Raw genomic sequence first — 20,034 nt, 5'->3', positions numbered from 1 at the left:
CCAGGCACATTCCTGAAAAGTATCTGTGGCATTCAGAGTACTGATTGCTGACATATTGCATGCTACTACTGTATTATGGTCTGGCCAGGACTCCTCCTGTAGCCCCTCCCTTACTCTTGCCTCTACCATTTTGTCTTTTTTAGTAATGACCTTACCAGTTTTGGTCTGATTTTTGTATTATTATGTGTATTTAACTCATTTTTTTGACCTCTTAAATGACACTAAGTAACCTTGCTCTGATTACTTTCCAAGTTTAGTGATGCTGATAATTTATCAAAGGCAATTAAAAATAGCAGTAGTTCAGATAATAATAAGGAAGCAATACCTAAGGGGCATAACTCAAGCATTGAAGGTCATATTTCTGTGCTGTTCCTTACATTCTTTCCTGCATTTTTGTCTAAGTGGCTGAAAATTCTGTTGTCTCTGTTTTCAGAAACATAGTTCTAGTATTTGAAGAAATTAAGTGTCTGAGTTTTTTATGAATGCATTGATAATTTCTGTTCAATAAGAACACACTGTTTTTGGCCAGGAACCAAAGTACAAACATGAGAAGAGAAATAATGATTTTCAAAGTTTCAAAATGATTGGGAAAATCAAATAAAAAAACATGTGAGAGTTTCCGAAACCTGTCTGTTTTTCTTACCTAAACCAAGCACACAGTGTAGTGTTTGGATCCAAAGTGCTGACATCACGAACAATATAAAGGTTCATGTGCCTAAACATGATGACAATAAAATTCAACAACTGCTAAATTAACAGTTTAAACTCAATCTTATTGAGGACCAAAAATAACATTGTATATACCTAATGTAGGTGGAATCAGTGATGGATTTAAAGGCCATGCAGTTCTATTCATAGAATTCATTAGGGCTTATTATCTTATCAGAAATTAGAACTGATTTTAACAGGCTTGGAAAAAGGACACCTTATACTTATGTTACTTTAGATTTTAAATTTAATACACAATTCACATTAATCTTGTCCAGTGGTTCTCAAACATAGCTCTGTGGACCCCTTGTGGTTTCAGGTTCCAAACAAGTTCTGTATTTTTTAACTGGACTCCTGGCCTAGTTAAACAGCAGTCATTTACAAATTTTATGTTTTGGGTGAATGTAAAAAAAAAATTAACCTAAATCTGGTCATATTTTTATTAGAATGTATCAAGCATTTATGTATGTTACATGTTAATCATTTAGTATTATTAAAAAAATGGTCAGAATCACAGACCAAATTTACTATTTATATCAGTAAAATGAAGGCAGTAAACACCTAAAATTCTATCACCATTACAATATTACATCTAGATTGAACTATATCAATTAAAGACCAGTATTTGGGTAAGATGCTTACATTGGATTAGTAGGCATTACTTTGAATTAAATATAAAATACTGATAAGCAGGAGGGATCATAAGCATCCTGTGATTTAGGCAGCAGTCGAAGATCAGTGCCTTGACGAACCAATCAACTGCTACCGAAATTGACTCCAGTGACATGGAATATGACCTCTCTGATGGGGAAGGAACCCAACCTAGTGTGGGTGGTAGAGTGGTACCGTCTAAACATAATTTGTCTCACCTCAATGCACAGCATGAGTTCTGGAAGCAAATTCCTTGAGAGCAGCTGGAGTTTATACCACTCTGGAATTGTCTAGAGTGAGAGGCTTCAGGATGGTGTGGGCTTACTTATAGCACCCCAGCTTAGCACATGTACATTGGAAATTACCATGGTGAGCAAGAGGATCCCCTCCTGGTCACTTCAGGAGAACAGCACTGGATAGAGACCTTGGGAGAAGTGCTGGACGGTGCTTCCACTGGGGACTCTATTGGTGTACTGGGGGAATTTAACACTCACGTGGGTAACAACAGTGAAACCTGAAAGGGTATGATTGGGAGAAATGGCCTATCCAATCTGAACCCGAGTATAGGTCATTAGACCTATGATAGTATGTCTTGGACACTGGGGTGAAGAGAGGGGGTGAGCTACCAATAGCTCATCAGCTGTTTCTGAGTTCGATCAGATGGTGGTTGAAGATGCAGGATAGACAAGGCAGACCCAAACTTAGAGAGGGTGCGCTGGGAATGTTTGGCAGATGCCCCCATTCGAAAGATCTTCAGCTCTCACCTCTGGACAAATTTTTATTGTATTCTAAGGGAGGCAGGTGGGAACATTGAACCAAAATGGGCCATGTTCTGTGGTTCCATTGCTGGGGCAGCTGTGCAGAGCAGCAGACATAAGACCATTGGTGCCTGTCGTGATAATCCTTGAATCTAGTAGTGAACAACAGTGGTAAAGGGAGTCTGGTAAACACTTTCGCAATGTTATAATGAAACAAGTGTGCTTTTATTTAAGAATAAAACTGAATAACAAAAAATTCAAGTGACAATAAGATACCAAGAAGACATGATTCACCAGTGTTTGTGTGTCTGCATATATCCCTTCAGCACTATCATTTACAAGTAGAAAAAATTTGCACCAGGTATTAGACTCAAATCAAATGTATGTTTTTATTATATAATAGTAATAATAGCAGATAACTACTCAAAACGGGAAGAACCCAGGCTCAAACCCACAACCTTTTGCTTATGATGCAGCAGCTCTTACATCTGCACCACCCAGGCAGACAGTCAACCTTCTGTCAATTAATATGTGGTCTTGAGTTTTTACTCATTGACAGCAACATGTAAATTTTTCTTTGGTTATATTCTTGAATAAAAGCTCACTTGTTTTGTAATACCTTTTTTGAAAGTGTTTATTTGATATATGGACTAAAGTCTTCACACATTATACACTTCATGTCAGCATTTTGTCATTATTACTATAACATGAAAAAAGTTTCTGTTTTAATTATGTGTTGGATATTTCTTGCCTCACATTTCCTGTCATCCTACATTTACTCAGATCATTGTAGACACAGAACACACATGAAATGTATCTATTCTAAATATCGAAATATTATTTACACTATACAATTCACACCTAGATAAACGGACTTGAGCTCTGAGAATTTTGCAACTGACTTCAGCTGAGTTGGTGAGGGATGGGAAAGCAGGCTGCTTGCTGCTTGTGCTGATCTACACATTTGCAAAACAAAGACACTAAGGAAGAGGTGCGAAGGAATATAAGGTGGCCCGACATTACAACTTTTTTCATAGGCTTCAGGGATTCCAATGTTAAATTTGAAAAAACTGGAAAAACAGATGTTCTAAAACTTTTGACCGGTAGTGTATCATTCAAAAGATACTGCTGTGATTGAGCAATATCCAAAATAGCAAAATGGTGTGAGTCTTCAATAAACACCGATATAACATGCCAGGGTCCTCCTTAGCCTGCTTAGATAAAGTTTCACCTAAGACAGGCTCAACTTTCTAATTCCACATGCAGGCTTCAGGCCAGTCCAGGAGCCCAAAAATAAATTACTAAAATAACTTTAAATCTCCCAAAATGTATTAAAATGCATCTCAAGTGAAAGGGAAAAAAACACTTGTCCAAAAAGCATCTTTCTAAAATAAGAATTTATTTTTATAAAGGGAAGAAGAAGAGCAAAAACAGCAGAAAGAGTTAAATAAGGCAAAAGGATTTGCCTAAAAGGCCATCCAAGGCAAACAAATCCAGATAACAAGAAAAAAATCCAAGAACACAAAACAATAATTCGAGATTCAGAAAAATCAATTTTCACAGAAAATGAGCACACTACAAGCGGCAATGGACCACAGAAGGACCTACTCTGAATTTTTGGAAGATAAAGGCAGAAGGTGGTCCTTCAGTGGTGACATCAGGGCTGTCTCTTGAGGTTCCACTCACAAAACAAAAGGAGCACAAAAGAACATAGTGCAATACATACACAAAATAATTAATAAATAGGAAAATATCATCAACAAACAAAGAAGTACAATATCATAAAAAATTAAGATAAACAAATAAAGCACAAAAAAGGAAAAACAAACAGGGAACAAACTTTGGCTACAACATAACACATATTTTATTAGACTGAAAAGAGTATTTTGAAACATTCTGAAAAAATCAATTATTTTTGCAAATCTGTTTTGTTAGAAGCAGTTGAAAAATTGTCTCCCTGGAATACACCTCATCACTCACATATGACCATAGTTCATCCACTTTTGACATTCCCACGTCTCTTGGCCATAAAGTAATGGCAGGGCAGTAGAAGCATTAGCTTTATCAGCAACATTGGTGGAGCAATGCAAACTCAAGATCGGTGCTGATTCTAGACCACAAAGTATTGGTCTACAACTACAGTTAATTAAATATATGTACTTAGTTTTTATTTATTTTAATTTAACTTCATTCAAATGTTTAACCTATGGGGAGGATTTCTGTAGTCATACAGTAAAGTTATTCTATAAATGTATCCATCCATCAGTTCACTGGCTCTGTCTCATTCAATTTCTGGGCTGGGGATGCTAAAGTTCATTCTGCCAGCGCTGTTTGGAAAACAGCAACTAACACTGGCCAAGGGGTCAGTCCTCCACGGAACACTCTTACGAGCACATCCACACTTAGTTGTACCAAGCTGGTTTCGAATGACCATAATCTTAAATGAGAGAGGACTACTATTCCTGCCTAATGAGGTTGTGATGTAGCAGGGTTAATCACTGTCTCACCAGGCAGACCTTTAAAGTCATTTTAATATTTATCTGTTCATATTTATTAAAAGCAAATTCACAAACCACAGCCACAGCATTGGATTCCAGAACCTCTTGAGATGTCATCACCGTGTAATAAGAAATGTTCGTCAGAAGATAAAAAATGATCACTGTTATCATGGATAATATGATCGACAGAGGGATGTTTCTAAAGAAAACAAAAAATAAAAACAAAAATTTGCCTTATATTAATCCAGTCACAATGAATACTTATTGCAAAGGGTGTAAAGGAGTTAGAAAGTTGTCTAAAACCCAGATCATATGTATAAAAAATTTAAAGGAACACTTCACCCAAAAATTACATTTTGTTTAAATTTTTCTTACCCCATGTGCTTTATAGTGAAATCTCATTTTTCATTCAAAAAGAAGGCAGAAAGGTTTATACTACAGTGACCAGACATCCCGGTTTACCCGGGACAGTCCCTATTTTTGTATCACCCGTCCCGGCGTCCCCAAAAGATCAGGAAATGTCCCGGCCTGTGGCGTTTTCCGACAAAATGCGTACTTTTCTCTGGAGGCCTAGACCCCATTCAGCCTTTCTGATTTCAAATCATACTTTCTACCCATCATGACGTCAGACGGTTAGTCTACCTTCTTCTGAATCTGATGCCTGCTGGTGGCCATTGTTTGCAGTATGGAAACGCACGGAAGGCAAGAATGCGGAAGCGGACGCATGGTCGGATGGTATCGGCCGTGCCTTGTGATATGACACGTTTTGGCTATGCTACGCTCTGAGCCAGGAATTATCTTATTATTCCTGCTCTGAGCCTGATATAAGCGCTGATGCCTGATTCAGTCATTCACTCGTCAATATGGCGTTCGAGGTGAGCCGTTTTCACTGAAGTTAAAGCTTAAACTTAAAAGAGTTAAGCTTGACAATTTATTTTGTATGACAAAATTGAAAGTGCTGACAAAGTTTTTTTTTAACTTTAATTTTAGCTCTTTATTCTTCAAGTAAGTACTGCTGTACACACTTTACTGTATAGTCTTAAGTCTGCAGACTGTCTCTCTGTAAATTTCATCGTAGTTGTGAATCTGATAATATTAATTTATATATTAATAATGAATGAATATTTGACACAAGTCACAACAACATTTGCGGATGCTTGCCTGTTCCTTACACTTACAGCTGTATTTTACTTTCTTTTCCTTTAGTTTAGAGTGCAGAGTGACATTGCTTCTTCCCTCGCCTCTTTGGAATTTGGTTTGCTGTTTCTTCTTTTGAAGTCGGGACATGCACTAGCAGTAGCACATGTACGTGGGATGCAATGTTGTGAATGAAGCACGTTTATCCTGCAAGTGTAACTGACCTACGGCTACATTACATCTATGAACTGAACTGTACATAATGAACTGAAACTGTTCAACTATTTTGTTTTCAACTCGTGTTCCTGTCTTCTAAGTCTTTTCTTACTTTTTATCTGTGACTGACACCGTGCATGATGGTAAAAAGAAACTGCAAATTTAATGAGACTCTACAGACAAAATATCATTTCATAAAACTAACAAACAGTGAATCAGACGTACGGTGCATCATATGTAGTGCAGAATTTTCTGTGGCACATAATGGTGCGACATATATTTTTAACCACTTGAGAACAGGCAGCCACACAAGAGCAGTAACTGCAAGTGTGTCTTCAAAACATCTTACAGAGTTCTTCAGAAATGCAAGTTGTGGAACAAAAGAAATGGAGTTAGCTGCTGCGGAAGGTACTATAACATACCACACAGTCAGTCACAACCATAGCTTCTGTTCCATGGACTGTACCTCTAAGCTGATCCAAAAAAAGTTCGAAGCAAAGTTTACTTGCGCAAGAACAAAGACAGAAGCAATTGTTGTGAAAGTTTTCTCACCTCTTGCAATGAAGCATTTGAAAGATGAGCTGGAAAATGCAAACTTTGTGTCCATATTCATTGATGCATCCAATCATAAGGAGGTGAAATTGTTTCCCATACTTGTTCGCTATTTTTTGCCATCAACAGGAATTCAAGTAAAAATGCTTGAATTTAAAGATTTACCTGGAGAAACATCTGATCTACAGCATGGAATATTACGGAAACACTAGAATCACATCAGCTGTCACAGAAACTTGTCACTTTCTGTGCCAATAATGCCAATACAAATTTTGGTGGTGCAGAGATAAAGGGAAAAAACAATATATATTGCAAACTGAATGAAACACTCAGTCATAAAGTCCTTGGCCTTGGATGTGCAGCACATATTGTTCATAATGCTTTTCAATCAGCAGCGGAGTGTCTCCCTGTAGATATTGAAACAGTTGTTCATAAGATATATATGTACTTTTACATATACATTGTTCGAGTTGCTGCCTTACATGAATTCTGTGATTTTGTTTCAGTAGAGTATCAGAAGTTATTAAGCTACAGCAAAACAAGATGGCTAAATATGATGCCAGCTACAGAAAGGATTACAAAAATATATCCTGGGCTGAAATCCTACTTTCTCTCATTAGACAAATGCCCTGTCTTGCTGCAAGGTTTTTTTAAAGATCCTTCTGCAGAACTGTGGTTATATTTTTTACATAATCAGGCAGCATCATTTCAAGCAACTGTTCTGCAAATTGAAAATCAGACTGCAACATGTGTTGAAGTGTACAGATCTTTGAAAGACCTTAATGAAAAATGCCTGGAAAGAGCAAGAAAGAAGTTCATTCCCATGATAGTTCAAAGGAAGTTGAAGGAGTTCGAGAATGAGATTGATACGAAGAAGCTCTCTTCACAAATGATTGAATTTTATGAAACCAGTGCAAATTACTTAGACCACTGGTGCAATCAATTTCAAGGAATAGATATTTTTGATTGGGTGCTTTTGAGATCACAACTCTCATGGGAAGATGTTCAAAAGTGCATTGGTTTTCTGAATGACATATTTCCTGACAAGATAAATGACAGTGAACTGTTTGATGAGATATCCAATATCCAAAGATATGTCACTGCAGAAAAAGTTAATGAATGGGGTACAGCAGAATTACCAATAGAGAAATGATGGATGGAAATCTTTCAGCACTTTGTCAACCATTATGTTCCATGTGATAATGTGAAACTCATGGCAGAATTTGCATTATGTCTTCCAGGGACAAATGCTCCCACTGAAAGAGTCTTTTCTCTGATTAACAACATGTGGACACAAGAAAAATTGCAACTTAAAGTCGACACATTGAAACATATGCTGGTTGTGAAATGCAATTTCAGTTTTATTACCATAGTTTCTTAATAAACTATTTAATAAACTGTTATGGTAATTACCATACCATAACAGAAAGATTTTACATGAAATCAGTACCCTGTATGTTTTTAATTTGCCTGATATTCAGTTTTCTTAGCAGTTCCAATTACAATACTGTGTCTTACTTTTTGTGTATACTGACCAGCACATGTCATTTTTATGATTGGAACATGCAAGCCATGCTGATCAACTAACATTAGGCATGGTCATTCATTATTGATAAACAGGCCACTGTTAACTTATTTTTTGTGCTCTGTCAGAAAAATGAGATTTGTTGTGTACTATTACTCGTATCCTCATCACAACCTCTTCCTAAGATCAGTTTTGCATATAAGAAACAAAATCTCAATACCTTTTGGAATTGACGACTTCTTCTGTGACATAATTCAAGACGGAACTGTTAAAATAAAGCAAGATTATGTTACCATGTAATAGTAAGATCAAAGTTTGCTTTCAGATCTAAGGTGCATGCCAAGTAAGATACTGTGGAAAACGTCTTCCAGGTATTATGATTACCCAGAGGCAGAAAAGGAAGAGTGCAACCAGAGAAATGGAATTAAGACACAAACAAACAAATGTGTAATCAGGGACAGTGAAGAAGTCAAAAACCTGGATGTAAATGAAAAAATAATTGTCAAAATACACAACCAAGAAAAGAAGTCAAAACAAAGGTAGCACCAATAATTTCTTGCATTCCAACATCCGCTACACTAAAGGGAGATGCAGAAACAGGGCATCGTAACAGAGAATAAATAACATGGCCACAACCATGAAAAGCAAAACATCATGGCCATAAGGATAAAAATAATTAACAGCCCAAAATCCACATTGAAAAATTCCAAAAATGTTTTTTTTTCTGTGAATTTCAGCAACTTACTGCTGATAGTTGATTTTTCTTCTCCCTTAACTTAGAGCTCAGTGCAGTTGCTGACACTGTTGAAATGCCAAAATAATTAAACTGGAATAAATTGAATCATCTTGTCCTAAATGTGTTCCTATTTTTGTGTGCATGTTCAATCTTTTTGTTTAGCAAATTAAACTTGTACTGCCTCCACTCTAAGGTGACCTCTAAAAGTTCAGTGCTTGGTTCACAACTGTTGTCACTGGAGCCTAATTCACCACCCTGACATCACATATACTGACAATACTCAGCTCTTCATGAAGATGTCTTCAAATTGTGCCTTGGCAATTAATAAGCTCATTGCCTATCATCAATACATGGATTTTTGCTAACTGCCTTAGCTGAACATAAAGTTGAACTCCTTTTGGGAGATCTACATCTGAACTCAAAAACTTGACCTTACTCGTTGAACCATGGCTCCTACAAATGTATCCATTCATTCTCTGTCACCAGCATTTGAGTTATAACTTGGTGGGATCTTCACAACCACTCACCTGGATTATAAAACTGGACAAAGATAAAGGTTTATTAATGAATTTGTCTTTCAATAAAAGTTTATGAAATGAAAACTTTAAAACCTACAGAACTATAAAGTTGTTAGCACTAGTAAAATAAGAAGACTAAATTGTTTGTCATGTCAGAAATGAGTTTTGTTTGGGCAAGAAATTAACCAAAACCAGGAGACGTTTCACTACCTAGAAAGTCTTTCTGTTCCTTTCCCTTTCATTTTCTTCATCTTCCCTTAAAAAAAATTCAAACCCTAATGATCAAGACAATGTACTCAGAAAAACAATGTAGAATTAGCCAAATAGCTTGAACAATTGAATTACTCAAAAATATCCATCCATCCATCCATTTCCCAACCCGCTGAATCTGAACACAGGGTCACGGGGGTCTGCTGGAGCCAATCCCAGCCAGCACAGGGCACAAGGCAGGAAACAATCCTGGGCAGGGTGCCAATCCACCGCAGGACACACACAAACACACCAAGGCCAATTTAGAATCGCCAATCCACCTAACCTGCATGTCTTTGGACTGTGGGAGGAAACCAGAGTGCCCAGAGGAAACCCACGCAGACACAGGGAGAACATGCAAACTCCACGCAGGGAGGACCTGGGAAGCGAACCTGGGTCCCCAGGTCTCCCAGCTGCGAGGCAGCAGCGCTACCCACTGCGCCACCCACTCAAAAATATGTTAATGCTATATTAGGTATTCTTCTCAGTTGCTTGAATGCATTTCTCAAAACAGTAACCCCATTCTCTGTACAATACCTTAAAACTTTAAGCATTAATTCGGTTGTCCACAGCACAATTTCAGTTCTGATTGCATTTATACAAAATGCAAATGCTAAAGCACATGTTGCAAAAAAGCAAGCACAACTGTGATTGCACAGATGCAGTTTTCATTTGAGTGTGACATGATTATCAAAACCAATCGCATTCTTGTCACTTGGTTATGTACAGAGTGGTCCAGATCTAATTATGCAACTTTCATTACGCTATAACATATTAAGTTTATTGCATAGAGAATTCACAAAAAATTATTTTTGTTGCCAATAGATGGCATCACCTGCCCTGCATTTGTTTATTACAAGATACTTCAAACAATTCTTTTGTCTTGCATTGTTTTCCTGCATTACATTAAAAGTTGCATAATTAGATCTGGACCACCCTATACATTTCACACTGACATTGACACAGTTGTTCATGGCATAAATTACTGCCCACCAAAAGCCTGCAAAAAAAATGAGTGTATCTTTTACAGTGCTCTTATTCCTGAGAATGGGAGACAAGAGATGAGGCCTGACTTTCCAGATTCCGGGGTAATTTGGAATAATATCAGGTTTCACCACTCAGGTGCAGTGAGAGAGTGGTCTAATACCACCTGTAAATTCTGATAGAGTTTCCAAATTCCTGGTAGAGAAAAGCCAAGCAAAATGACACCTTTTATTGGCTAACTAAAAAGATTACAATATGCAAGCTTTCAAGGCAACTCAGGCCCCTTCTTCAGGCAAGATGTAACACTACAAGATGAAAGCTTGCATATTGTAATCTTTTTAGTTAGCCAATAAAAGGTGTCATTTTGCTTGGCTTTTCTCTACATTCATAATGGCTAACACGGTACAACACCCTAGTACTACACAATCCTGGTCAATTTTCTGAGTGAATCTAATTGAATATTTTTGTAGCGTGGTAGTGGAAGATTTGTGCTTGTCAGCTTCATAAGCAAATGTCCTTACTGGGGGCAATGGGTGCTATTTGTTGCTCCATCAGAGTTCAGGATTCTCAAGAGCAGATGAGGTGTGTGAGAAGGTTTTTCCCTCAGTGTTTTGCAAGGCAAAATATCAGAGGTGACATTGACAGAATCTTGTGGCCCAACACAGGGGAGACAGCTGATGCTCACTAAAGAATACTAGACTTGGTGTTTATTTGTGTTTCTTATATTGTCTTTTCTGGTCTATTTTGTGTTTTCTTCATATTGTACATAGGTTTACCTTTGATTCTTTTTGTTACAATGAATTTGTGTAAATTTGTTGCAATTTCTCACTTGCTTTCATTTTCATTGTACTTAAATGTATGAATACTGCTATACAATAAACATATTTTACTGATATGTGGGTGTTGTACAATATTTTGCATTGTTTAGGAACACATCATAGTTGTACTTCAAATAGTTATTATTTTATATTTCAGTGTCTATACAATAATCAAAGAGTGCTATCCTTTTGGTGACAGTTTTATGGTGATCGACCAACTTTGTGTGGTTTGACATATACGTTTTATATTTAGAGTGCTTTAGGTTCTTTTGCACAGCTGGTAGTGTTGTGAGAAATGCTTTTACTGGTTTGAAAATTGCACTTAAGGTTATACAAATGAATTAGTACTCTGAGAAAGGCATCTAAGTGTTTGAGAAAAGCTTTAAATGGCATTGACAGTATTACAGTTTTTCTCAATTGCTTACACAGTGTAAGTGAATGAATTGACTGAATCCAGGTAAGATGTTGCTCATGCTAATACCTCAGAACCATATACTTAATCTGCTCAATTTATAAACACAGTTTACATTTCTGGTGCATGCATTATGAAAAACTGTACACACACCTCAGTGAAGTAGTACAAACATCATCATGAACACACCTGTTCCCTTTCTGTAAAAACTCCTCAGTCGACAAGTAAAACAATGAGATAATGCATGAAAATGTGCATGACTTGGACAAACAAAATCAGCCAAAGTGAATAACTCTGTGACTTTAGTAAACTTCAAGAAAAAAAATGGAACAAGAAAGAGCAAAGGGGGAGAGTGTAAAAGAGTGTAAGGAGATCTGCATTGAATGAGATAAAAGCAATATTAGTTGACAATGTACTGAAATCAACCACGGCTTGAGTATGTGAGAAGCTGGGCAGTGAGTCCAGCCCAATCTGAGTTGCTATATTGTAGCTTGAAACTTTAGGACATTTTCTAATGAAAACGGGTAAGACAAATAATTTTAGAGAATTATGACTTGCCTATATAGAGAAACAGTAAACATATTTCACTTCACTTTGAAGAATTCACAGAAGACCAAATGGTGGTATAACGAGGCTAAATAATAATAATAACACATTTTATTTATATATCGCGTTTTCCATGCTCAAGGTGATTATGGTAAGAGGTTAAAATCATAAATAGGGTACTGGCAAGTAATGTCTTCAGACTGTGGGAAATTCAAACACACGTCATGGAGGACAATTCCATATTCAACAACACAGAGAATGCTTCCATATCCACTATTGATCATATTCTTACAGTTTTTCACAATTGCTAACACACAAAAATGACATGCATAGCACAATTATTCAAACTGACACACAGAGAGCAAAACCTCTTCTCAAGTCTCTAAAACTCTAAACACATTTCCTGCTTTACACACATTTTGCAATTCAAAATGGCACTTTCTAAATGCACTGAACACGGTTCTCTGCATAAGACAACAATCTGACATAAAGTCACATGTTTGCCATTACAACACACTGCCATTCAAAAGGACAGAACATGAGCTAATTGGCCAATATATGTGCCACCTGGCCAAACACCTCAATGGTTAATTGTTACCACTTCAATCAGGAAGTAAGCACTATAAAAAGACCACAGGTGAGCACCTTTTTTTCAAGAACAATGGAAGACATTGCAGAGAGAGGAAGAGGAAGAGGGAGGGTGAGGATGAGAGGGGGAGGAAGAGTGAGAGGTCTTGGAGAATAATGAAATCAGATTAAGAGAAATTCAAAGCAACATCATCCAAGACAACACCATATTCACCAACATTCAACGAGTCAGTCTGTCCACATTGGCTCGCATTCTCAAGCGAAACCAAATCAGCCTGAAACAATTGTATAAGGTGCCTTTTGAGAGAAACTCTCAAAGAAACAAAGAGCTCAGACGAGTATATGTGGATGAAAGTACAATATTGACTGCAGCACATTACACGCAACATTGTTTCCCAGTGTACTGGATAACACCATATTGACTGATTTTAGTTCATTGTTTTCAGGGAGTACTGGAAATGGATGCTCATGCAATCCCACATGAGTTCATCTTCATAGATGAGGCTGGTTTCAACCTAGCAAAGACCAGAAGAAGGGGAAGAAACGTCATTGGCCACAGAGCCATTATAGATGTTCCTGGCCAACGTGGTGGGAACATCACAATGTGCGTTGCCATCTCCAATATGCATGGTGTCCTCCACCGTCATGCCAACCTTGGACCATACAACACAGGCCATATTCTAACATTTCTGGACAGACTCCATAACATTCTCATTCCACCAGAGCATATGAATGATGCAGACCACGTGAGCTTTCATCATGCAGCCCCAGTCCAAAATTGGTTTGCTGACCACCCACTGTTTCTCGTGCAATACCTCCCACCATTCTCACCATTTCTGAACCCCATAGAAGAGTTCTTTTCGGCATGGCGGTGGAAGGTATACGATTGGCAGCCCTATGTGCGCAATTTTTCAAGTTGTAGATGTAAGATATATGACCTAAATGAATGATCTTGTCTTGTTAAAGCCACACAGACGCCCTGTGATGACATCACTCCCAAGGCTTGTTAAGGATGGATCCACCACTCCAAGCATTACTATCCCCAATGTTTGGCCAGGGAAAACATCTAGTGTGATGTAGGTGAAAACTGTTGGTCAAACCCCAATATCGCCAGGACAATGCCTGAGTTCAGGTTGCAGTATGCTCTAGATTTTGTTGTTCATCATCATGTAAATCGTTATTTTTTTTTTTTCATTCTATATGGTGTGAGCAAAGCACATTTTTCTTCCAGTTAAAGATTCATTTATGACAACACTTTGCAAAATAAAACTTATCTGTACTTAAATGACATGACTTAACTTTTTCTTGTGGCTCTCATTATTTTCTGAAATGTTTTTCTATTTGAAGCAAACGTGTTCTTCATTGGTGCACAGTGTGTATTTAGTGCTCATTGTGGCTTACATTTTTGCTGTGTTAGTGTGTGATTTTGGCTGAAATGTTTGCTTTTGGTGTGTAGTGTTTTTCAATGTTAGGAATGTCTTTCCTTGTGTGTTATTTTGGGACTGTTTTTTATTATTTTGGGCTTTGTGTATATCGTTTTTATAAATCGTATAATATTGTAGAAAATATTTGTTAGCAATTGGGAAAATTGTAGCAGACAATGAGAAATAGAACTGAAAGGAAATCACAGTCTCCGTTCAAAATGCTTGTGTTATCACTGTGATTGTTTGCATTTGTGTACACTATACACTACTAGTCAAAAGTCATGACAGTCTCATAAATGTTCAAGTTTTTGAAAGAAATGTATTCCTATTTTTAACAAGATACCATTAAATTGGTTTAAAGCATAGCTAAGAAATTATAAATGTTTTAATTAGCTATCACTGCTTAAAATTATTTTTTTTTGATTATTTATAAATGACTGCAATGCCCCATTTCTAGCAGTGACTCCTTCAGTGTCCTAATGGTAAACTCCCTTAGCAAATTCATTAATTTGTCATTTTAAATGCTAATTGGTTATTAGAACAACATTTAGCACTGCTACAATGTTTTATTCTGTTCCAATGGGTTAGAAGGCACTGGCATTCCTAAAGTTCAGAAATTGCTAAAATAAAACACCTTTCCCAAGAAACATGTCAGTCTGTTGATTTGCTTTTGCAGAATAAAGGATATTCCATGTGAATGATTACCAAGAAACTGAAGAAGCCACATAAATTTCTCTTATTACTTCACGACAAAAGGGCAAACTGGACCAAAAAGAATTTGGAGGCCCATATGCACAATTACACATGAGGACAAAGACATCAGAGTTTGTAGTTTGAGAAACAAAAGCCCTTACAGGTCCTCAGTTGGCTTTTTCCTTAAATGCACTCCAAATACCAGTGTCATGTGCAACAGAGAAAAGATAACTCCATGATGTTGCCCATAGTACGCTTTTCTAGTCACCTTCAGTCCAATGTCGGAGTTCTTTTGACCATTTTAACTTTTTCTTTTTCTTTTCCAGTTTCTTTGTAACTCTACCTGTAATGCCTCCACCCTGGCGTATGAGTGTTTCCAGACTTTTAACTGGTAATATGTGTGTGTGTGTGTGTGTCTTGATATATATGTTAATGTTTGCAGTGCACTATCTATTGCAATGTTTTTTATAATGCATGTATTAATAAAATGCATAAAAGTTGTCAGATGGTGCATCACAAATATTTGTAGTAGTAAAATGCATCATTACAAATGTTAGTGATGTGCAATCTATTCACATTACAAATGAAATGCATTTGATAGCTAAAATATTTGTCATGTGCCATGTTTTGGAATGACAGACACATAGCAACTTGATGAGCACACAGACAGACACACAGGCACATATTCTTTTGTGGATAAAAGTTGATACTATTGGGGACTGCCATAGTTTTGACAGGAGAAAGACTACCTTATGGAGAGAGGAGAAAACTGGTCGGCAGTACAAAGGGAAACCCCTGAAGTTTTGAAATTATCAACATCCATTGCAGCCTTATCAGCCTCTTTTTTTCCATCATATAATAAAAAAAAATGCAGCTGCCTCTTTTGAGTGGATTTCAGAGAAGTGTCTTCATTGTCTTTATGCAAAGATTTTTTTGCTAGGCTAGAAGTTACACTGTGGGTTCTTTTAATTGCAGCCATATTCAGAATGTTAAATCAAATGATAACAACGCAATTTTGGGAGAGTATATGTTGATAAAAGTGAAAAAAGGTGTGTGCCTCCCAGGAACCACACTACGTTACATTTGTCCACTACCTAAGGTCACTTGAACTTATTTTTTAATTGCAATGTCCAGGTTAGTAAGAGTCTAACATGGTAGCATCAAATGCAAAACAAGAACCTTATCAGTTTAATCAAGAGATGTAACAAGAACATGTTTGGAATACGAGAAGAATGTGGACCACCAGTAGAAAAGCCACAGAGACACAAGGACAGCATTAAACTTCTCACAAACATTGTAACAACTCATGTAAATTCCTGGATTTAAAATGTATTACCATTTTTCATACTACTTATAAAAATTAGGCTGAAACAGTTTTTGGGTTCAGCAAATCCTGAATTTTGACTTTTACTGTATTTATTTTTTCTATGACTTGGAAATGTGTTTCATCTTTAGTTTGATCTATTAAGCATCAAATTAATTAAGAAAATGGGTCAAGAAAAAATGTAGCAGCAAGAATTATGCAGGAAAAAGAAACAGAAAGAGAGAGTGAGAAAAGAAAGTGAAAAAAGACACCTACGATCCTGCATAAGCATATAATCCTGCATAAAAAGCCAATGGCAGCCTGTCCAGTGTCAAGGAACTGGTGTCGAAAGCACCTTGAAAATTTTCGGTTTGCCCTGCAAAGATAAAAATGCAGACAAGATTAAATATTTTAGCAACAGACTTGAAGGTGGAGAGATCAGTGAAATAACATTGTTGCATACATGCATGTATATTTTATCCTTTTCATATGGAGGCTGAACAATTGCTATTACATGATTACATAAAGCACACATTTTTCTAAAGCAGAGAAATCTCTCAGGAATTTAGGACATGGTGACTTAATAGGGGAGCCAAATGGGGAAATGTTTTGGGTTCTTACAGTAGAGGCCATATGGGCATTGATTCAAGTTTTCAGGTTACAACATTTTTTTTCTGACTCTAAAGTACTATTTTCTCTTAACATTTTGTCTCTGGTTACATGTAGCTACTTCACTCCATATTTTGACAATGATTCTGGATACATCTCTTGGGCTTTGTTTACTAAAATGCTCTATTCTTGGTTATGCCTTGATATTTGATACATCCATATATCGTCTGATTCCATTTTCTCTCCAAGTCTATGGCCAAGGTTGGACTGCCTAGATGTCCCGACTATCTGCTTGCTCATTTGCCAATAAAAATGTATTTGGGACACCTAGCTACACCTTCTCATTCTCCCTTCCTTAGTACATATGGCAGCACTCACAGCAAGCAAGCTAAGCTCTTAGTCAAAGTCTCTGCCAAGCACATGCTCATGGAAGCTCTTGGAGTCATCACACATTTATGAATCTTGGCATGAACAGTCAATGCTTGCTGCCAGCTATGTAAAAACTTTATATCACAGGAGCTAAAAACAGCAAAGAACATGTTTATTTTACCTGAGGCAAGCTTGATCATTCCTGGCACGATAATTAAAACCAAGGCGCCCATCTTCACAGTGGTAAGTACTATCTGTAATCGTGTGGTGAAGGTGACACTCCAGCAATTCACAGCCACAGCAAATGCTAGGCAAAGATGAAGAAAGGAAGAAGTGATTAAGTAAATGTGAGAAATAAAATGGCAGGGGCAAAGATCCTGTATCCAACAGGGGGCAATGAATTTCACAATGTCTTGTCTTCTAGTAGTTACTCATTAAAACACTTTCTCTCACCATCAAGCTACTACAGAAGCAAACCAAACATTGACAGGATAGCATGTCAAAACATTCTGAATTCTTTCTTACTGTGTTATTCCATCAGAATGTCGATATTGTGAGGATTTATTTCTTGCAGTTTGGGGTAAGGTCAGCGAATCTCCATTTTGAATTTAATTTTGCCTCAGGTGTGCAATCATTTTCTCTATTATTTTTGTGGGCAACAAATACAGTTCTTAGCTACCTAATCTTCTGCCAATCATGTTGGCGTGATGGGTGACATAAAGGATGTCACCATGTACTCACTTTAAGAAATTAAGATTGCTGGGCTCCACAAAACTAAAAAAGTTTGAAAAGGTGCGCATGGCTTAACATTTTGTTGCATACACTGATTAAGTTACCTGATATGAAAGCTGGAGCATTTTAAAATGTTTTCACTTGCTTCAACCAATAATCAGTTAAGAGATTTTTATTTGCTAAGTATTTTTGTAACAATGAGACAAAAATAACAGTGATAAGAGAATGTAATTACAGTAATCCCTCCTCCATCGCGGGGGTTGCGTTCCAGAGCCACCCGCGAAATAAGAATATCCGCGAAGTAGAAACCATATGTTTATATGGTTATTTTTATATTGTCATGCTTGGGTCACAGATTTGCGCAGAAACACAGGAGGTTGTAGAGAGACAGGAACGTTATTCAAACACTGCAAACAAACATTTGTCTCTTTTTCAAAAGTTTAAACTGTGCTCCATGACAAGACAGAGATGACAGTTCCATCTCACAATTAAAAGAATGCAAACATATCTTCCTCTTCAAAGGAGTGCTTGTCAGGAGCACAGAATGTCACATAGATAGAGAAAAGCAAACAAATCAATAGGGCTGTTTGCTTTTAAGTATGCGAAGCACCGCGGCACAAAGCTGTTGAAGGCGGCAGCTCACACCCCCTCCGTCAGGAGCAGACAAAGAGAGAGAGAGACAGAGTTTGTTTTTCAATCAAAAATCAATACATGCCCTTCGAGCTTTTAAGTATACGAAGCACCTTGCTGCATGTCGTTTCAGGAAGCAGCTGCACAAAAGATAGCAACGTGAAGATAATCTTTCAGCATTTTTAGACGAGCGTCAGTATCGTCTAGGTGTGTGAACAGCCCCCCTGCTCAATCCCCCTACGTCAGGATCACAGATAGTCAGCGCAAGACAGAGAGAAAAGTAAGTTGGGTAGCTTCTCAGCCATCTGCCAATAGCGTCCCTTGTATGAAATCAACTGGGCAAACCAACTGAGGAAGCATGTACCAGAAATTAAAAGACTTATTGTCCGCAGAAATCCGCGAACCACCAAAAAATCCGCGATATAAATTTAAATATGCTTACATATAAAATCCGCGATGGAGTGAAGCCGCGAAAGGCGAAGCGCGATATAGCGAGGGATCACTGTATATGTGTTACTAGAGTACGATAAATATGTGCATTTTAACAGTACTTTGCAATGCCATGTAGTTAAAAATATAGTCTACTAGGGGGCTTTGCCCCCTGCTCGCTTCGCTCGTCAACCCCCATGATTTTGTTTTTCTGGATACACACTTTTAAGATTTTTTTTTCTTTGAATTGTTGTTATTTCATTAATTTCACTTTTACTTCAGAACTTGTGTAAAAACAATATTTGGAATCTTTCGAGTTCCAATATGCTGAATCTTTTAAATGAGGTCAGTGAGACATGTGTTTAATGATTTTGTACCATAATTCAGGATAGGTTTCTCTGTTTGGAATTTCAGCACAGACAAAGCGATCTACATCATCAGCAGTTAATAATTTTTTTTGCAAAGTAACCAATAAATGCATGTGAGGTAAAACACGTTTTTGAAATTCTCTGACTTAAACTTCAAAGCCTTACAATATTTACATACTTCTGATATATCACCTGTGTCCATATATTCGCTTTCTATTCACCTTTTAGTTATTTCTCAAAGTAATAATTTCTCTTTCTTTGCGCTAATGCGATGCTTACTTTCTTTTTTTGACACTGTCATTTTTTTCTGCTTTTATATTCTGTATCTTGCTCTGCATGTGTTTCATGCCTACTTTTTTTTTGAGTCTTTTGAATTCCAGTTTTCATTATCTCTAACCTGCTCTGCATGTGTTTGGCCCCTTTGTTTTGTAAACAATTTATGACGTTTTACTTTGTTTTCTACTCTGTCTTTTATTTCTGACCTCGCTTTGTCCTGCTTTTTTTTTCAACGACACCTGGTCCGTGGTGATTATTTTCTTTTTTTCGAGTAATAATTTCCATTTGTTTGTGCTACTGCGATC

General features: G+C 37.1%; 1 protein-coding gene across 1 annotated transcript in view; it reads right to left on the bottom strand.

Annotated features, from left to right (window-relative positions):
* Nucleotides 1–20,034, bottom strand: part of LOC114644303 (cystine/glutamate transporter-like) — a 50,232-nt gene that overhangs the window by 12,860 nt on the left and 17,338 nt on the right. Inside the window, exons 4-7 of the mRNA XM_051929526.1 lie at nucleotides 17,476–17,601; nucleotides 16,593–16,692; nucleotides 8,266–8,310; nucleotides 4,691–4,814 (exon numbers count right to left, since the gene is read on the bottom strand). Of these exons, the coding sequence (XP_051785486.1) occupies nucleotides 4,691–4,814; nucleotides 8,266–8,310; nucleotides 16,593–16,692; nucleotides 17,476–17,601 (395 nt within the window). The remainder of the gene's footprint in view (nucleotides 1–4,690; nucleotides 4,815–8,265; nucleotides 8,311–16,592; nucleotides 16,693–17,475; nucleotides 17,602–20,034) is intronic.

This window comes from Erpetoichthys calabaricus, chromosome 1 (assembly GCF_900747795.2).
Source record: "Erpetoichthys calabaricus chromosome 1, fErpCal1.3, whole genome shotgun sequence".
Classification (NCBI taxonomy): domain Eukaryota; kingdom Metazoa; phylum Chordata; class Cladistia; order Polypteriformes; family Polypteridae; genus Erpetoichthys; species Erpetoichthys calabaricus.
The sequence above is the reverse complement of the archived record's forward strand: the minus strand, read 5'-3'. Positions and strand labels throughout refer to the sequence as shown.